Source organism: Macaca mulatta, chromosome 7 (assembly GCF_049350105.2).
Source record: "Macaca mulatta isolate MMU2019108-1 chromosome 7, T2T-MMU8v2.0, whole genome shotgun sequence".
Classification (NCBI taxonomy): domain Eukaryota; kingdom Metazoa; phylum Chordata; class Mammalia; order Primates; family Cercopithecidae; genus Macaca; species Macaca mulatta.
This window is the reverse complement of record NC_133412.1, coordinates 1,573,761-1,590,921: the sequence shown is the minus strand read 5'-3', so window position 1 is coordinate 1,590,921 and position 17,161 is coordinate 1,573,761. Positions and strand designations below refer to the sequence as shown.

The following is a 17,161-nucleotide window of genomic DNA, read 5'->3' as shown; positions in this document are numbered from 1 at the left end:
GTGGTGGAGAATGGCATGAACCCAGGAGATGGAGATTGCAGTGAACTGAGATGGCGCCACCGCACTCCAACCTGGGCGACAGAGCGAGACTCCGTCTCAAAAAAATATAGAGAGAGAAAAGAAAAGAATAGGCCTTTGGTGGCCAGGTGCAGTGGCTCACGCCTGTAATCCCAGTACTTTGGGAAGCTGAGGCAGGTGGATCCCAAGGTCAAGAAATAGAGACCATCCTGGCCATCATGGTGAAACCCGGTCTCTACTAAAAATACAAAAATTAGCTGGGCGTGGTGGTGCATGCGTGTAGTCCCAGCTACATGGGAGGCTGAGGCAGGAGAATTGCTTGAACCTGGGAGGCAGAGGTTGCAGTGAGCCAAGATCACACCACTACACTCCAGCCTGGTGACAGAGTGGGACTCCCGTCTCAAAAAAAAAAAAAAAAAAGAGCCCTTGCAACTTGGACTGGGTTTATTTCCCTGTGTGGTAACATCTTTCTCTGTTTCAGACTCAGTATTTCCTTCTTTGTTCTTCTAAAGCATGTGCTTTATGTGGTACTTGGCCAACCTCACTATTCCATCTTTCCTGGTGGGAAGGACACAGGATCTTTTGTCTACAGCACAGGACAGGTGCAACCCGAACACCACCCCGTGTTGGCTGAAGGTTGGACAAATGGCCAGGGGGACTGACACCCACTATTGAAGCTGATCTTGCCCTGCCTCTTCTCGATGTGAGTAAAGTGTTGTTCACCCTCTGTGTGAGCTGTGTCTTTCTTGGCGACCCTGACATCTGCAAACTATGCAGTGAGTTGACATTCTGAGACTGCGGCACCTGTGCTGCTGGTGCCAGTTTAGTTTTGTTTTTTTAGGCAGAGTCTCACTCTGTTGCCCAGGCTGAAGTGCAGTGGCATGATCTCGATCCCGGCTCACTGCAACCTCCGCCTCCCGGGTTCAAGCGATTCTCCTGCCTCAGCCTCCCGAGTAGTAGCTGGGACAACAGGCGCATGATGCCACGCCCGGCTACTTTTTTTTTTTTTTTTTCCAGTAGAGACAGCGTTTCACCGTGTTAGCCAGGATGGTCTCGATCTCCTGACCTTGTGATCCTCCCTCCTCGGCCCCCTCCAAAGTGCTGGGATTACAGGCATGAGCCACCGAGCCTGGCCAATGGCAGGCATTGTTATGCTTTTTTTTTTTTTTTGGACGGAGTCTCGCTCTGTCACCAGGCTGGAGTGCAGGAGTGCAGTGGCCTAATCTCAGCTCACTGCAACCTCTGCCTCCTGGGTTCAAGCAATTCTCCTGCCTCAGCCTCCCGAGTAGCTGGGATTACAGGCACGGGCCACAACGCCCAGCTAATTTTTGTATTTTTAGTAGAGATGGGGTTTCACCATGTTGGCCAGGATGGTCTCAATCTCCTCACCTTGTGATCCGCCCGCCTCGGCCTCCCAGAGTGCTGAGATTACAGGTGTGAGCCACCACGCCCAGCCATTTTTTTTTTTTTTTTTTTTTAAAGAGAAGAGGTCTTACCATGTTGCTCGGGCTGGAGTGCAGTGGCTATTCATATGCATGAATATAGAACCCTACAGCCTAGCCTCAAAGGATCCCCCGCCTCAAGCAATCCTCCTGCCTCAGGCTCCCAAGTAGCTGGGACTATAGTGTGAGCCAGCACACCCAGCTATTATGCTATTTGCTATCCTCCTTTGGGTGGTAACAGGTGTCATCTGTTGGCACATCTATTTCCACACTTGCTCACACACTCACTTTTTCCCTTATGAGATTTTTAAAGGTGTAAATCCCCAACATAATCATTTAACCTATAAATCCTTTAGTAGTTATCTGTAATAAAAACATTAACATAACCACAATTTTATTATCATACCCAACAAAATCAACAATTATTCCTTAACATTATTTATACCCTATTTATGTTTAATTATTGTTGATTGCGGCCTCAGACATTAAAATAGAATAACATTTAATGCCAAAGACATTGGGACAATAACTACAATGTTTTAGAGAAAGAAAGTATGGCCTGAAGCAGGGAATGATGGCTCACACCTGTAATCCTAGAACTTTGGGAGGCCAAGGCAGGCGGATCACCTGAGGTCGGGAGTTCAAGACCAGCCTGACCAACATGGAGAAACCCATCTCTACTAAAAATACAAAATTAGCCAGGCATGGTGGCGCATTCCTGTAATCCCAGCTACTCAGAAGGCTGAGGCAGGAGAATCACTTAAACTCGGGAGGCAAAGGTTGCGGTGAGTTAAGATAGTGCCATTGCATTCCAGTCTGGGCAACAAGAGCAAAATTCCATCTCAAAAAAAAAAAAGAGAAAGAGAGAGAAAGGAAGGGAGGGAGGGAGGGAGGATGGGAGGGAGGGAGGGAGGGAGGGAGGGAGGGAGGGAGGGAAGGAAGGAAAGTATGGCCTGAAAATATTAAATTTGTCCACTTTGGAGTTCAGGCAAACATTCTATTACATAAAGGAATGCAAAGATTATAGCGCCCATAGTTATTTACTATATAACTCTACCTATGTATTACTACTCATTGAAAAATTTTAGTAAGTTGAAAGATGGAGAAAACTTGGTAAATGGGTGGCATGAAGAGAGAACCCATTTAAATATTTATTTAAAGGCCAGGCACGGTGGCTCATACCTGTATTCCCAGCACTTTGGGAGGCCAAGGCAGGTGGATCACTTGAGGTCAGGAGTTTGAGACCAGCTTGGCCAACATGACGAAATCCCATCTCTACTAAAAATACAAAAATTAGCTGGGCGTGGTGGCGGATGCCTGTAATCCCAGCTACTCAGGAGGCTGAGGCAGGAGAATCGCTTGAACCCAGGAGTTGGAGGTTGTAGCGAGCTGAGATTGCAGCACTGCATTCCAGCCTGGGTGACAGACTGAGACTCTGTCTCAAAAAAAAAAAAAAAAAAAAGGCCGGGCGCGGTGGCTCAAGCCTGTAATCCCAGCACTTTGAGAGGCCGAGATGGGCAGATCACGAGGTCAGGAGATCGAGACCATGCTGGCTAACCCGGTGAAACCCTGTCTCTACTAAAAAATACAAAAAACGAGCCAGGCGAGGTGGCAGGCGCCTGTAGTCCCAGCTACTCGGGAGGCTGAGGCAGGAGAATGGTGTGAACCCGGGAGGCGGAGCTTGCAGTGAGCTGAGATCCGGCCACTGCACTCCAGCCTGGGCGACAGAGCGAGACTCTGTCTCAAAAAAAAAAAAAAAAATTCCAAAAACTAGCCAGACATGGTGGTGGCAGCGCCTGTAGTCCCAGCTGCTTGGGAGGCTGAGGCAGGAGAATGGCGTGAACCTGGGAGGCGGAGCTTGAAGTGAGCAGAGATCACGCCACTGCACTCCAGCCTGGGCGACAGAGTGAGACTCCATCTCAAAATAAATAAAAATAAATAAATAAATAAATAAATACTGGTAGTATTAGTTAAGTGAATATTTGTATTATTTTGGCACTGCTATTGCTGCTGCTTTCACTTGCTTGCTTCTGCTGAAGTTTATGAAATAAGTTTTAACTTCTTTTTTTATAGATATAAAAAAGTTATATATATCATAATTAAAATTATATATATAATTATATGTTATAATACATATAACACATAATATACAATATAATATATAATATACATATATTATAATACATATAATATATATTATAATAAATATATATATAATACATATAATATACAATATAATACATAATACATATAATATATAATTACAATATATATTATATATTACATATATTTATTATCATAAATATATTTTATATATACATATTTTTTGAGACAGAGTCTTGCTCCGTCACCCAGGCTGCAGGCTGGAGTGCAATGGTGGGAAATCAGCTCATTGCAGCCTCTGCCTCCTGGCTCAAGCAATTCTTGTGACTCAACCTCCTGAGTAGCTGGGACCACAGGCTCAGGCTGCCACACAAACTAATTTTTTGTATTTCAGTAGAGACGAGGCTTTCACCATGTTGGCCAGGCTGATCTCGAACTCCTGGCCTCAATGTTATCCACCCGCCTTGGCCTCCCAAAGTACTGGGATTACTGGACATGAGGCACTGAGCCTGGACTTCAGAGGAATATTTAAAAAGAATAAGCAACCACTTCATACCTATTAGGATGGCAAAAAAAAAAACCCACAACAACAACAACAACAAAGAAAATGAAAAAGACATCCAGAAAATAACAAGTGTTGGTGAGAACATGGAAAACACGGAGCCCACACATTGCTGGTGGGAATGTAAAGTGATATCACTGCTGTGGAAAAGTTTGGCAGTTCCTCAAAAAGTTAAGCGTAGAATTACTATGACTCAGCAATTCCACTCCTAGGTATGTCCTCAAAATAATTTAAATCCGGGACTCATACAGATACATTTACCTCAGTGTTCCTTGCAGCATTATTTACAATAGCTAACTGTGGGCAGGTGAATGGATAAACAAAAGGTTGTATATATATAAACAATGGAAGATTACCCAGGCATTTAAAAGAATGAAGCTCCGGCGCATGCTACAATATGGATGAACCTTGAAACCATTATGCTAAGCGAAATAAGCCAGCCATGGAAGGACAAATTTTCTGTGACTCCACTTGTATCACATACCTAGAATAGGCAAATTCATACTGACAGAAAGTAGTTTAGAGGTTATGAGGGACCGGGAGGAGGGAGAAATGGGAAGCGACTGCTTAATGGCTACAGAGTTTCTGTTTGGGGCAACAGGAAGTTTTGGGAACAGATAGTGGTGATGGTTGCACAACACTGTATAAGTGTTAAGGAATGCCATTGAATCATACATTTAAGAGTGGGTAAAATGACATCTGCTATATATGTTACCACAATAAAAAAGAATAAGAAGAAATGGTTATTCATTCAGTATAAAAATTTTCAAGCAGATATATTATGTGATTTGATTTGATTTTTGAGACAGAGTCTTGCTCTGTCCCCCAGGCTGGAGTAGAGTGGCACCATCTCGGCTCACTGCAAGCTCCACCTCCCAGGTTCCTGCCATTCTCCTGCCTCAGCCTCCCGAGTAGCTGGGAGTACAGGCGCCCGCCACCACACCTGGTTAATTTTTTGTATTTTTAGTACAGACGGGGTTTCACCATGTTAGCCAGGATGGTCTTGATCTGACCTCGTGATTCACCCGCCTCGGCCTCCCACAGTGCTGGGATTGCAGGCGTGAGCCACCGCGCTGGGCCCGATTTTATATTTCTTCACAAAATAATAATGCTGTATGCAAAGCTGCCAAAAAGTTTATACTTTCTTGTTTGTTTTTGAGACAGTCTTGCTCTGTTGACCAGCCTTGCGGGTAGTGGTGCAAGAACAGCTCATGGCAACCTCCACCTCAAGCCATCCTCCCACCTCTGCCTACAGACTAGCTGGGGTTGGAGGCAGGAGCCACCACGCCCCGCTAATTACTTTTTTTTTTTTGGTAGAGACAGGGTCTGGCTATATTGCCCAGGCTGGTCTTGAACGTCTGAGCTCAAGCGAGCCTCCCACCTCGGCCCCCAAAGTGCTGGGATTACAGGTGTGAGCCACCGTGCCCAGCTTGTAGCATCGTTTATAGTCAAGCAAACCTGGCAGCAACCGGCCAGGCGCGGTGCCTTACGCCTGTAATCCCAACACTTTGGGAGGCAGAGGTGGGCAGATCACCTGAGGTCAGGAGTTCAAGACCAGCCTGGCCAAGATGGTGAAACCGAGTCTCAAAACACAAAAATTAGCTGGGCGTGGTGGCGGAGGTCTGTAATCCTAGCTGAGGCTGAGGCAGAGGCTCGCTTGAAGGCAGAAGGTTGCAGTGAGCGGAGATGGCGCCACTGCACTCCAGCCTGGGGGACAGAGCGAGACTCTGTCTCAAAAAAACAAACCTGGTAGCAACCTAACACTCAACAATGGCTGAATGGTTAGACAAATTATTATACTGTCATTAGAACAACTATATTTATGTAGCGATACAGAAAACTGATTATGATATAATATTAAATAAAAAGGAAGTTTCGTATATTGTAATCGGAAACATGTAAAAGTATGTATACATATGGGAAGACACCTTAAATACTAATAATTAGGTGAGGGTTGTGGAATTGAGTCACTTTAAAATAATTTTTTCCTATTTTTCAAGCTTTCTGTAATTTTGTTGTAGTTCATCAAAACGAGGAAATCAGACGGTGGGAGCACAAGCCCAGAGCCCCAGCGGCGCTGACTCCAGCGTGAAGAAGGGCGGAGGAGGAACGCCCACCGCCGGGGCTCCCCTCAATCTCCGCAGCAGCTCGCGGGGCTTAGCGCTCCGGGAGGTTGGGCCGGCCTGGGCTGGAGGCTCTGCGGGGAGCGCTGCCCGCGTGTGCGTCCTGCCGCGCTCCGCCGCCCGGATGTTGCAGGGGACCCCGCTCAGAAAGTGTGCGTGTTTCTCCGCGCTGGAAACTTAACCCGGAGTCCTGCATTTGCATTTGCGAAATCTGGGAACCCCTGCCCCACCCAGCGCTTCGCCGGCCCCTCACTGCCGCCGCCTCCCGTGCCACTGCCGTCCCCGCAGCCCTAGACGCCAGTCCCTGGCATCCCCGTCCCGCCCCCGCCCCTCTTCCCGCTCCTCCCCCTCCCCTCGCCTCCCCGGCCCGCGCCTCCCGCTCACCCCCGTCCCGCCCCACGGGCGCGGCGCGCAGGCGCAGGCTCGGAGGGCGGGCGCGGGCGGAATGGGGACTGCAGCTGCGGCAGCGGCGGCGGCGGCGGCGGCCGGGGAGGGGGCGCGTAGCCCGAGCCCCGCCGCCGTGTCGCTCGGCCTGGGCGTGGCCGTTGTGTCGAGCCTGGTGAACGGGTCCACGTTCGTGCTACAGAAGAAGGGCATCGTGCGTGCCAAGCGGCGAGGTAGGGCGGGCGGCGGGCGGCGGGCGGCGGGCGGGCGGGTGGGGGAGGCGGGCGGCGCCGCGGGCGGAGATGGCGGTCGCAGGTGGGGGCGTCCGGGTCAGGGTAGGGGACGCGGCCCGGGCCGGGAGCGCTGCTCGAGCGGGTGCTCCCCGGGGCGGGCCCCGCTGCGCCGCGTTCTGGCGCTCGGGTTCCCGGAGCGGCCCAGGAATCACAGGTGCGCCCGGCGCTTTGCCGCCGCCACGGCTTTTTTCCGTTCCCGGCGGCTGCAGGGGCCTGCTTCGGTGTGCGCGCTTCCCCGGCTGACTTTCTCTCGGTCCAGGCCCTCCCCGCGCCGCCCCGCAGCCCTCGCCTTGCCCGCAACCTGCGGCCGGGAGCCTCCTGCGGACGCGGTCCTGGGGCGCTGGAGCCCGGCGCCCGCCTGGAAGCGCCGCTTCAGCCGACGTGCGCCCGGCTCCGAGGGTGCGCTGGGGGAGCGAGACCTGGGATTTCCAGTCCCCCGCAGGGGCCTTGCGGGTGCAGAAGGAAGACCCGGGCGGGCTCTCAGAGCTGTGCGTTCCTGGGGTGCTTGACGGAGCTCGTTGCGGCTTAGACCTGCACCAAATGAATGTAAGTGATCTTCAGTATGGAGAACACACGCGGCAGATCCAAAACCAAGCCCCTGCCGGGCCACAGCCATCTCCCAGGTGGATGCCCTGCAGCCTCGCACTCCGTCGTGCAATGCAGGGCCGAGCTCTCTGCCGGTATCCTTTGTGCTGGGAGGCCCCGGAGGGGACGGTGTTGCCAGTGCAGGATGTGGCAGGCTGTGAAACCGCCCGTTTCCATTGCTTCCAGAGGGACTGAGAAAGTCTTGTGGTTCTTGGCGTATTCTCAGAAGAATATTAAGAGCTCCCTGGGAAGGATGTGGCCGCCGAGTCATGGGTTGTGAGAGAAAGTAAACTCGTTTAATAGTTTACATTCCGGAATGCAGGTGAAACTTTCTCTGAGCGAGCCAGTCGTGGCTTCAGAGAAGAGATAAAGGGCCTGACAGTCTCAAATGAAAATATAAAATCATGGATAGTGTAAGGAATTCAGCTTTGAAGTGAAAGCGTAGCGGTCTTCCCATAAAATTTAATTAAATAGAATTAAATAAAATCAAGTGTGATTTCCCAGGGATGCAGATGTGTCTCTCTCTAAGGCACACACTTGCACACACACCGGAGCCACACTTCAGGGAGTACCTGTCTGTGCCCCAGAACTGGGTGAGATGGTCAACACGCGAGACCTTATTAATAGAGTGGCCTGAGAAAGCACCTCACCATCCCAATCCACGGCCGTAGCGTGAGCATGAGGAAAACACCACACAAACCGGAGCAGAACAACATCTTGCGGCCGGGCGCAGTGGCTCACGCCTGTAATCCCAGCGCTTTCCGAGGCCGAGGCCGAGGCCGGTGGATCACAAGGTCAGGAGATGGAGACCATCCTGACTAACACTGTGAAACCCTGTCTCTACTAAAAATACAAAAAATTAGCTCGGTGTGGTGGCACGCACCTGTAGTACCAGCTTCTCGAGACGCTGAGGCAGGAGAATCGTTTGAACCCAGGAGACAGAGGTTACAGTGAGCCGAGATCGCACAACTGCACTCAGCATGGGCGACAGAGCAAGACTCCATCTCAGAAAAAAAAAGAACATTTTGCAGTACACCTGACTAGTCCTCTGTGAAGGTCATGGAATCTGAAAGTGCATCACAACCAGGAGAAGCCTAAGAACACGTGAACACCAAATGTAAGACATTATAGAAAAACGAAGGAAAGCTGAATACAGGCTTTAGTTTTCCAAAAAATTGAGTAAAACTGTGTTGTTTCAACCCAGCCCATGTGGCTCAAAGGAATTGGTGAATAGGAAAATAAACAACAGATCAGCCTTTTAAAAAAGACGTGATAGACTGGGAGCAGTGATTCTTAATGAAAAATCCAAAGCATGCCGGGCGCGGTGGCTCACGCCTGTAATCCCAGCACTTTGGGAGGCCGAGGCGGGCGGATCACAAGGTCAGGAGATCGAGACCACAGTGAAACCCCGTCTCTACTAAAAATACAAAAAACTAGCCGGGCGAGCTGGCGGGCGCCTGTAGTCCCAGCTACTCGGGAGGCTGAGGCAGGAGAATGGTGTGAACCCGGGAGGCGGAGCTTGCAGTGAGCCGAGATCGCCCCACTGCACTCCAGCCTGGGCAACAGAGCGAGACTCCGTCTCAAAAAAAAAAAAAAGAAAAAAAGAAAAATCCAAAGCACAAAACATGTATTAACACTGGTAAGGTATTGAGAATGATAATACCACCTATCAGATGTTCTAAGAAATCTGTATCCTAAAAATCTTAAAAATGGCTCACGCCTGTAATCCCAGCATTTTGGGAGGCCGAGGTGGGCGGATTATCACGAGTACAGGAGATCGAGACCATCCTGGCTAACATGGTGAAACCCCGTCTCTGCTAAAATACAAAAAATTAGCCGGGCGTCGTGGCAGACACCTGTAGTCCCAGCTACACGGGAGGCTGAGGCAGGAGAATGGCGTGAACCCAGGAGGCGGAGCTTGCAGTGAGCTGAGAGCATGCCACTGCGCTCCAGCCTGGGCTGCAGAGTGAGACTCCATCCCAAAAAAAAAAAAAAAAAAAAATTAGCCTAGTGTGGTGGTGCACCTGTAGTCTCAGCTGCTGGGGAGGCTGAGATAGGAGGATGGTTTGAACCCAGGAGGTTGAGGCTGCAGGGAGCCTGCTGGGAGACAGAGTGAGACTGTCTCAAAAAAAAAAAAAAAAAGATGATGTAATAGACACTGGGGACTACTAGACGGGGAGGGTAGAAGACTGGGGTGAGGGTTGAAGAATTACCTGTTGGGTACTGTGTCCACTATTTGGGTGATGAGTTCACTAGAAGCCCACACCCCAGCATTGCACAATATACCCAAAGAACAAACCTGCACATGGTCCCCCTGAATCTCCTCAATGCCAACAACAACAACAAATCATCATTCCTGGCCAATTTTGCTTTATCTATACCCCAGTGCCAACCCCACCCACACCACTGTAGGATTTGTTTTGAAATAGATCCCAAGCAAATTACCATTTCATCTGCATATTTCAATGACTATTTCTTTGTTAAACACAACACCTTTATTGCACCAAAAAATTAAGAGTAATTTTTTAATGTTCTCACATGTCTGGTGAGTGTTTAAATTTCTGTGATTCTCTTAGAAGTTTTGCCCAGTTCATCTTTTAGAATCAGGATGCAGTTAAGACCTACACGTTGGGTGGTACAGCTCTTAATCATGTAATTTTCAAAATGAGGCAGCTGGCTGGGTGCGGCGGCTCACGCCTATAATCCCAGTACTTTGGGAGGCTGAGGTGGGTGGATCACCTGAGGTCAGGAGTTGGAGACCAGCCTGACCAACATGGTGAAACCCTGTCTCTACTAAAAATACAAAATTAGCCAGGTGTGATGTCGCATGCTTGTAATCCCAGCTATTTGGGAGGCTGAAGCAGGAGAATCACTTGAACCTGGGAGGCAGAGGTTGCAGGGAGCCGAGATCACGCCACTGCACTCCAGCTTGGGTGACGAGTGAAACTCTAGCTCGAAAAAGAATAAAAGGCAGCATGCCCTGAGCCCACCCCAGGTGTGCCAGTTTATGTCCTGTGGTTGTGTTCACTCTATTGTGAGCTTGTCCTCCCCGTTAGATGTTCTCTGCAAACATATTCAGGGCTACATGAATGTTTTCGTTCCACTTTTACATGGCATGGGCATTTCCAGTTCCTTACCAGTCCACATGACTGACAGCTCATTATCCTAGATTTTTCTGTTCACATCAGCAGAGCACAGTAGTACAGGTGTCATACCTGACATCTACCTGTCATGTATCAAGGAGTCTGCTAGCTTGGCTTCTGGGCCCTCAGGGGCGTGGGGGCAGTGTTGGTCCCTGTGGTGGGGGAAAGGATGAGAAATTGCCTCTAGTTAAGGCAGAGAGGAAGAGGGGGTGCTCTGTAGGGGCAGATACCACGTCTAGTGACCTTTTTTTTTTTTTTTTTGAGAGAGTCTTGCTCTGTCATCCAGGCTGGAATGAAATGGCATGATCTCAGCTCACTGCAGCCTCCACCTCCTGGGTTCAAGCAATTCTCTTGCCTCAGCCTCCCAAGTAGCTGGGACTACAGGCGCCTGCCACCATGCCCGGCTAATTTTTGTATTTTTAGTAGAGACGGAGTTTCACCGTATTGGCCAGGCTGGTCTCGAACTCTTGACCTTGTGATCCACCCACCTCGGCCTCCCAAAGTACTGGGATTACAGGCGTGAGCCACCGTGCCCGGCTGTGACTTTTTATGTCTTTATATTCACTGAGGACTGTGTACAATGATGATTCTCAGTAAATATTTGATAGATGGAACAGATAAATAGAATACAGATACTGCACTGAGCTTCCCTGGAGGGAGGATGGAGAGGAAGAAGCATGTGTTAATATGTGCTGTACTCTTAATTTCCATTTGAAACTGGGAATGACATCTCCCATAGAAACTGCAAGAAGCTTTATTACAGTGGTTAGTTGTATCAGGGTCAGCATTGTGTGGGCTAACCCAGAAATTGAACTTTTTAAATTAAAAAAATTAAGGGCCGGGCACGGTGGCTCATGCCTGTAATCCCAGCACTTTGGGAGGCCAAGGCAGGCAGATCATGAGGTCAGGAGTTCAAAACCAGCCTGACCAGCATGGTGAAATCCCGTCTCTACTAAAAATACAAAAATAGCCAAGCGTGGTGGTGCACGCCTGTAATCACAGCTACTTGGTAGGCTGAGGCAGGAGAATCACTTGAACCCGGGAGGCGGAGGTTGTGGTGAGCCAAGATCGTGCCACTGCACTCCAGCTTGGGTAACAGAGCAAGAGTCCATCAAAAAAAAAAAAAATTAAACCACTTTATTGGGGTATGATTAACATATAAAAAGCTGTGCTTGTTTAATGTACACACCTCCATGAGTGCAGGGATAAGTGTGCTACCTGTGAAATCCTCACCACCAAGAAATTTAACTGTTATTTATCAACCATTTCTTTTTTAAGTATTGGGGTATAATTACAATAGAGCAAGCTGCATAGATAATAAAGGTACAGTCTGATGAGTTTTGACGAGTGAATATGCCTGTGTAACCAACAGCCCAGTGAAGAAATGGATCGTTGCTGCCACCCTAAAAAGTTCCTTGGTGCCCCATCCCCCATACCAAGGTGCCTACTCCTCTGGTACCCATCTGCTTAGGTTGAATTAATTTTGCCTGTTCCCATGTTTCATATACATGGAATCATATAGTATGTATTCTCTTACGTCCGCTTTTTTTGCTGGGCATAGTTTCAAGATTCATCATGATGTGGGTATCAGTCATACGTTCTTCTTATTGCTGAGGAGTGTTGTGTTGTTTGAGTACACCAGTTTGTGTATCTCTTCTCCTGTTGGTGAACTTCTTTTGGGGAGTGGGTGGTGACGGAGTCTTGTTCTGTCATCTGTGCTGGAGTTCGGTGGCGCCACCTTGGCTCACTGTAACCTCTGCCTACCGGGTTCAAGCAAGTCTCCTACTTCAGCCTCTCGAGTAGCTGGGATTATAGGCAGCCGCCACCATGCCTGGCTAAGTTTTGTATTTTTAGTAGAGATGGGGTTTCACCACGTTGGCCAGGCTGGTCTCAAACTCCTGACCTCGGGAGACCCACCCACCTCGGCCTCCCAAAGTGCTGGGATTATAGGCGTAAGCTACCATGCCTTGCTGGGTTCTGCCTTATTATTGACTGGTAAGCGTGTGTGTGTGTGTGTGTGTATACACACACACATATACATATACATTAATACATATAGATATGTTATATATCTATAATCTGGATACAAGTTTTTGTTAGATATAGGGATTGCAAATATTTTCTTTGTGGCTTGCCTTTTCATTTCTTAAAACTGCCTGTTTCTTTTTTTGAGACGGAGTCTCACTCTGTTGCCCAGGCTTGAGTGCAGTGGCACAATCTCGGCTCACTGCAACCTCCGTCCCCCTGTTTCAAGCTATTCTCCTGCCTCAGCCTCCTGAGTAGCTGGGATTACAGGTGCCTGCTACCGAGCCCAGCTAATTTTTGTATTTTTAGTAATTTTGTATTTTTAGTAGAAGACAGGGTTTCACCATCTTGGCCAGGCTGGTCTTGAACTCCTGACCTTGTGATTCACCCGCCCCAGCCTCCCAAAGTGATGGGATTACAGGCGTGAGCCACTGCATCTCGTCTCAAAGTTGGTTTTGAAGAGCAGGAATGTTTAATTTTGTTGAAGTCTAATTTATCTGTTTTTTTCCTATGTGGTTGGTGCTTTTGATCTCTGCCTGAGAAATCTTTGTCTCTTCTCAGGTCACAGTGGCATCCTCTTGTGTGTTCTTCGAGCTTCACAGCTTTAGTGTTTACCATTAGGTCTGTAAACTACCTTGAGCTACAGGATGGTCTGAGGCGTGAGTTAAACTTCCGCGTTTTCTCTACAATATCCAGTTGGTCTAGCACCATTTGTTGAGGAGACTTTTCCCATTGAATTGTACTGGTGCTTCATTCAGTCTGTGATCTGGCGGTACATGTATAGATCGATTTCTGAACTCTATTCCGTATTGTTTGTCTATCCTTATGCCAGTACCATACTGTCTTGATTATATAGTTTTATAGTAAATCTTTTTTTTGTTTGTTTGTTTTGTTTTTGAGACGCAGTCTCGCTCTGTCGCCCAGGCTGGAGTGTGGTGGCACGATCTCGGCTCACTGCAAGCTCTGCCTCCTGGGTTCACGCCATTCTCCTGCCTCAGCCTCCCGAGTAGCTGGGACTACAGGCGCCCGCCACCACACCCGGCTAATTTTTTGTATTTTTAGTAGAGACGGGGTTTCACTATGTTAGCCAGGATGGTCTCGATCTCCTGACCTCGTGATCCTCCCACCTCAGCCTCCCAAAGTGCTGGGATTACAGGCGTGAGCCACCACACCCAGCCTATATTAAATCTTAAAATTAGATAGTATATGTCATAAAACTTTGTTTTTTTCCATAATTGCCAGACTATTTCTTAGGAAAAATAAGTTCTGCATATCTAATAACCAACAGGCAAAACACTTCAAATATTAAATCCATGAGTAAGCTGGTGCACAGCAGTGCTCACATTCACTGCAGTTAATGCCTTCATCTGGTTGTGCTGATGTCAGGAAATAATATTTATTTATTCTTAGTCCTTCTTAGAGAACTCTGTAGGGCCGGGCACGGTGGCTCATGCCTGTAATCCCAGCACTTTGGGAGGCCAAGGTGAGCAGATCATGAGGTCAGGACTTCAAGACCAGCCTGACCAATATGATAAAACCCCTACTAAAAATACAAAAATTAGCTGGGTATGGTGGTGCAGCCTGTAATCCCAGCTACTCAGGAGGCTGAGGCAGGAGAACTGCTTGAACCCGGGAGTCGGAGGTTGCAATGAGTTGAGATCTTGCCACTGCACTCCAGCCTGGGCAAGACAGTGAGACTCCGTCTCAAAAAAAAGAAAAAAGAAAGAAAAAAAAGAGAACTCTATAAAAACTATGTAACATCTTTTTTATACATCTTTGAAGTCTAGGCATTAATTTACAAAGAACTACTGATCCACTCTTGCTTGGCTTTTTTTTTTTTTTTTTTTTTGAGACAGAGTCTTGCTCTGTCGCCCAGGCTGGAGTGCAGTGGCCGGATCTCAGCTCACTGCAAGCTCCGCCTCCCGAGTTCACGCCATTCTCCTGCCTCAGCCTCCCGAGTAGCTGGGACTACAGGCGCCCGCCACCTCGCCTGGCTAGTTTTTTGTATTTTTTAGTAGAGACGGGGTTTCACCAGGTTAGCCAGGATGGTCTCGATCTCCTGACCTCGTGATCCGCCCGCCTCGGCCTCCCAAAGTGCTAGGATTACAGGCTTGAGCCACTGCGCCTGGCCCTTGCTTGGCTTTTATCACCTACTTCTGTTGTTGCTGTTAGGAGCACACATAAGTGGAAGCAATTCTTTTTGTGGAATAATTAGAAGGTAAATACATCGGATGCTCATCTATGTTTTTATGCTGGAAAGCTGTCTTTTAAGGACATTTCTGACACATTTATAACTAAATGTAAGGTCTTAAAGCCACATGCCCCTGGTTGGACAGCATCACTGTCAGTTGATACTGTCATCCTGACAAGGCTCTTTAGTGTTTACACAAACACTTCTTTGTCTTATAGTTTAGCTGTTGTATACGGCTATGCAACTGTCAGCACTCAGGGTTTCCAATGAGAGGAAAACCAATGGAATGTAGTGATCATGCCCTCTGCAGCCCACACCTAGGAGTGGGGGAGGAGGCATGAGTGTGGCAAGACAAACAGCATCCTCTGCATCCTTCAGTGCTGCAGCTCCCTGTTCTTGCTGAGGCCACAGGACCTGAAGATTAATAGAGGACGGTCATCAGCTGGGAAGAGGAGAAGCTTGGGCATAGATGCCTACTGAGAGTGCTGGAAAGTGAGCTTTCAGAACAGCAGTGCTTAGGGGCAGCAATGCTTAGGGTGAAACTGTGAAGAAACCCAGTTATTTTAGATATCCTAACAGATATCTATATATGGCAGGGGCCAAGGGCTAATATGGAATGCAGGCTCCTAGGAGTTCCTGGCTGAAGAAGGAGGAGGGAAAATGGAGCAGCCAGCTCAGTGAGGAAGCTGGGCACATGGCCATGCACTTCCTTCAGGGCGGAACAGAGGGGACACTCCTGGACTGAGGCTCTCAGAGACCATGTGCAGGAGCTTCACTTTTGTTTGTGGCTAGGGGTGTGGGGTAGGTACCTGGATGGAGAAAAACCTGACTTGCTTAATGTCTGTGGATGCAGAAAAATTTTGCCTAATACTGGTTTAAAAGGTGAGGGTGACCTAAACACCTTTTGATTTGTGCAAATCCAAATTCTTGCTGGAGAGTAGAAGTTACAGAGCCTGCAATGCTTGGAACTGAACCGGACCCTTTGGGAAAAAAACAAAAGCCATTTTGTTCACTTTACCATTCCTGTGTACCTGGTATCGCAGGTTCCTCTCCATTTTGTGACTCTTGACATTTTACAAACTGCCAAAAGCATATACTATGTGATTATCAGTGTTGGGATAACCATAGCACTGAAAGCGGGGAGCCTGTGGGCCTCATTGCACTGGTCACTGTCGTCCGTGGACCACCTTTCACTGCAGGAGGGTCACACAGTCCAGCTGCTGTAGCAGGAATCCCATGACTTCACAAAAACTCCTGACCAAACCGTGTTGATTACAATAAAAGGACAGCTGGGCGCAGTGGCCCATGCCTGTAATCCCAGCTACTTGGGAGGCTGAGGCAGGAGAATTGCTTGAACCTGGGAGGTGGAGGTTGCAGTGAACTGAGAGACCATGCCACTACACCCCAGCCTGGGCAACAGAGTGAGACCCTGTATCAAAAAGAAAAAAACAAAATCTAAAAACCCCAAAAAAAACAAAATCAAAAGTTGGTTCTTTGAAAAGAACAATGAAATTGACAAACCTTTCACTAGACCAAGCAAAAAAGAAGAATCAAATTACTAAAATTAGGAATGAAAAAGGAGATATTTTCTGTATGCCCATCTTAGGATAATTTCCACAGAGTTTAAATTCACTTTTTTTTTTTGAGATGGAGTCTCGCTCTGTTGCCCAGGCTGGAGTGCAGCGCGCAATATTGGCTCACTGCAAGCTCCGCCTCCTGGGTTCATGGCATTCTCCTCCCTCAGCCTCTGGAGTAGCTGGGACCACAGGCACCCACCACTACGCCCAGCTAAAATTTTGTATTTTTTTTTTCAGTAGAGATGGGATTTCACTGTGTTAGCCAGGTTAGTCTCGATCTCCTGACTTTGTGATCTGCCTACCTTGGCCTCCCAAAGTGCTGGGATTACAGGCGTGAACCACCGCGCCCGGCCCACTTTTTAAAGTACTTTATTTATTAGTTATGGTGGTTTTGTTGGGAAACTGGTCCACAGAGTTTTCACACCAGTATTCTGGACCTGATGACCTTTCACTCAAGTATTTGGCATGCATTTTGGGATAGCCACTTTGATGAGCACATTTAGAAATCTAACATTGATTCTGTATTAATAGCTGACTCTCCTGCAGTGCCCACCATGGGACATTCTTAAGCTACGCTAAACTTTCTGCTTCATAGGACACCCTGGGTCCTGTTTGTATGAGATACACTGAGGGACACAGGACAGGAGCCCCCGTGGTGCCAGGCTCTCCTCTCCAGTGGAGCCTGGCCGCAGAGGCAGAGCATGGCTCGGCTGGG

General features: G+C 48.3%; 1 protein-coding gene and 1 long non-coding RNA gene across 4 annotated transcripts in view; one reads left to right on the top strand and one right to left on the bottom strand.

The window, feature by feature from the left end:
• The window catches only part of NIPA1 (NIPA magnesium transporter 1), a 96,198-nt gene that overhangs the window by 54,050 nt on the left and 24,987 nt on the right, over positions 1 to 17,161 (top strand). For 2 of the 3 annotated variants that reach the window (XM_077938888.1, XM_077938887.1), the window contains exon 2: positions 8,244 to 8,627. Coding sequence is in view for 1 of the 3 variants with exons in the window: in XM_001106326.5 (XP_001106326.1) it covers positions 6,694 to 6,865 (172 nt within the window). In the remaining 2 variants the exon portion in view is untranslated. Of the gene's footprint in view, positions 1 to 6,652; positions 6,866 to 8,243; positions 8,628 to 17,161 lie in introns of those variants that run through there. The other variant, XM_001106326.5, reaches the window with a different exon arrangement.
• LOC144329813 (uncharacterized) lies at positions 385 to 4,169 on the bottom strand. The gene is made up of 2 exons (XR_013395441.1): positions 4,023 to 4,169; positions 385 to 456 (listed from the first exon to the last, which is right to left on the bottom strand). It is a non-coding gene; the product is annotated as an uncharacterized LOC144329813 (long non-coding RNA).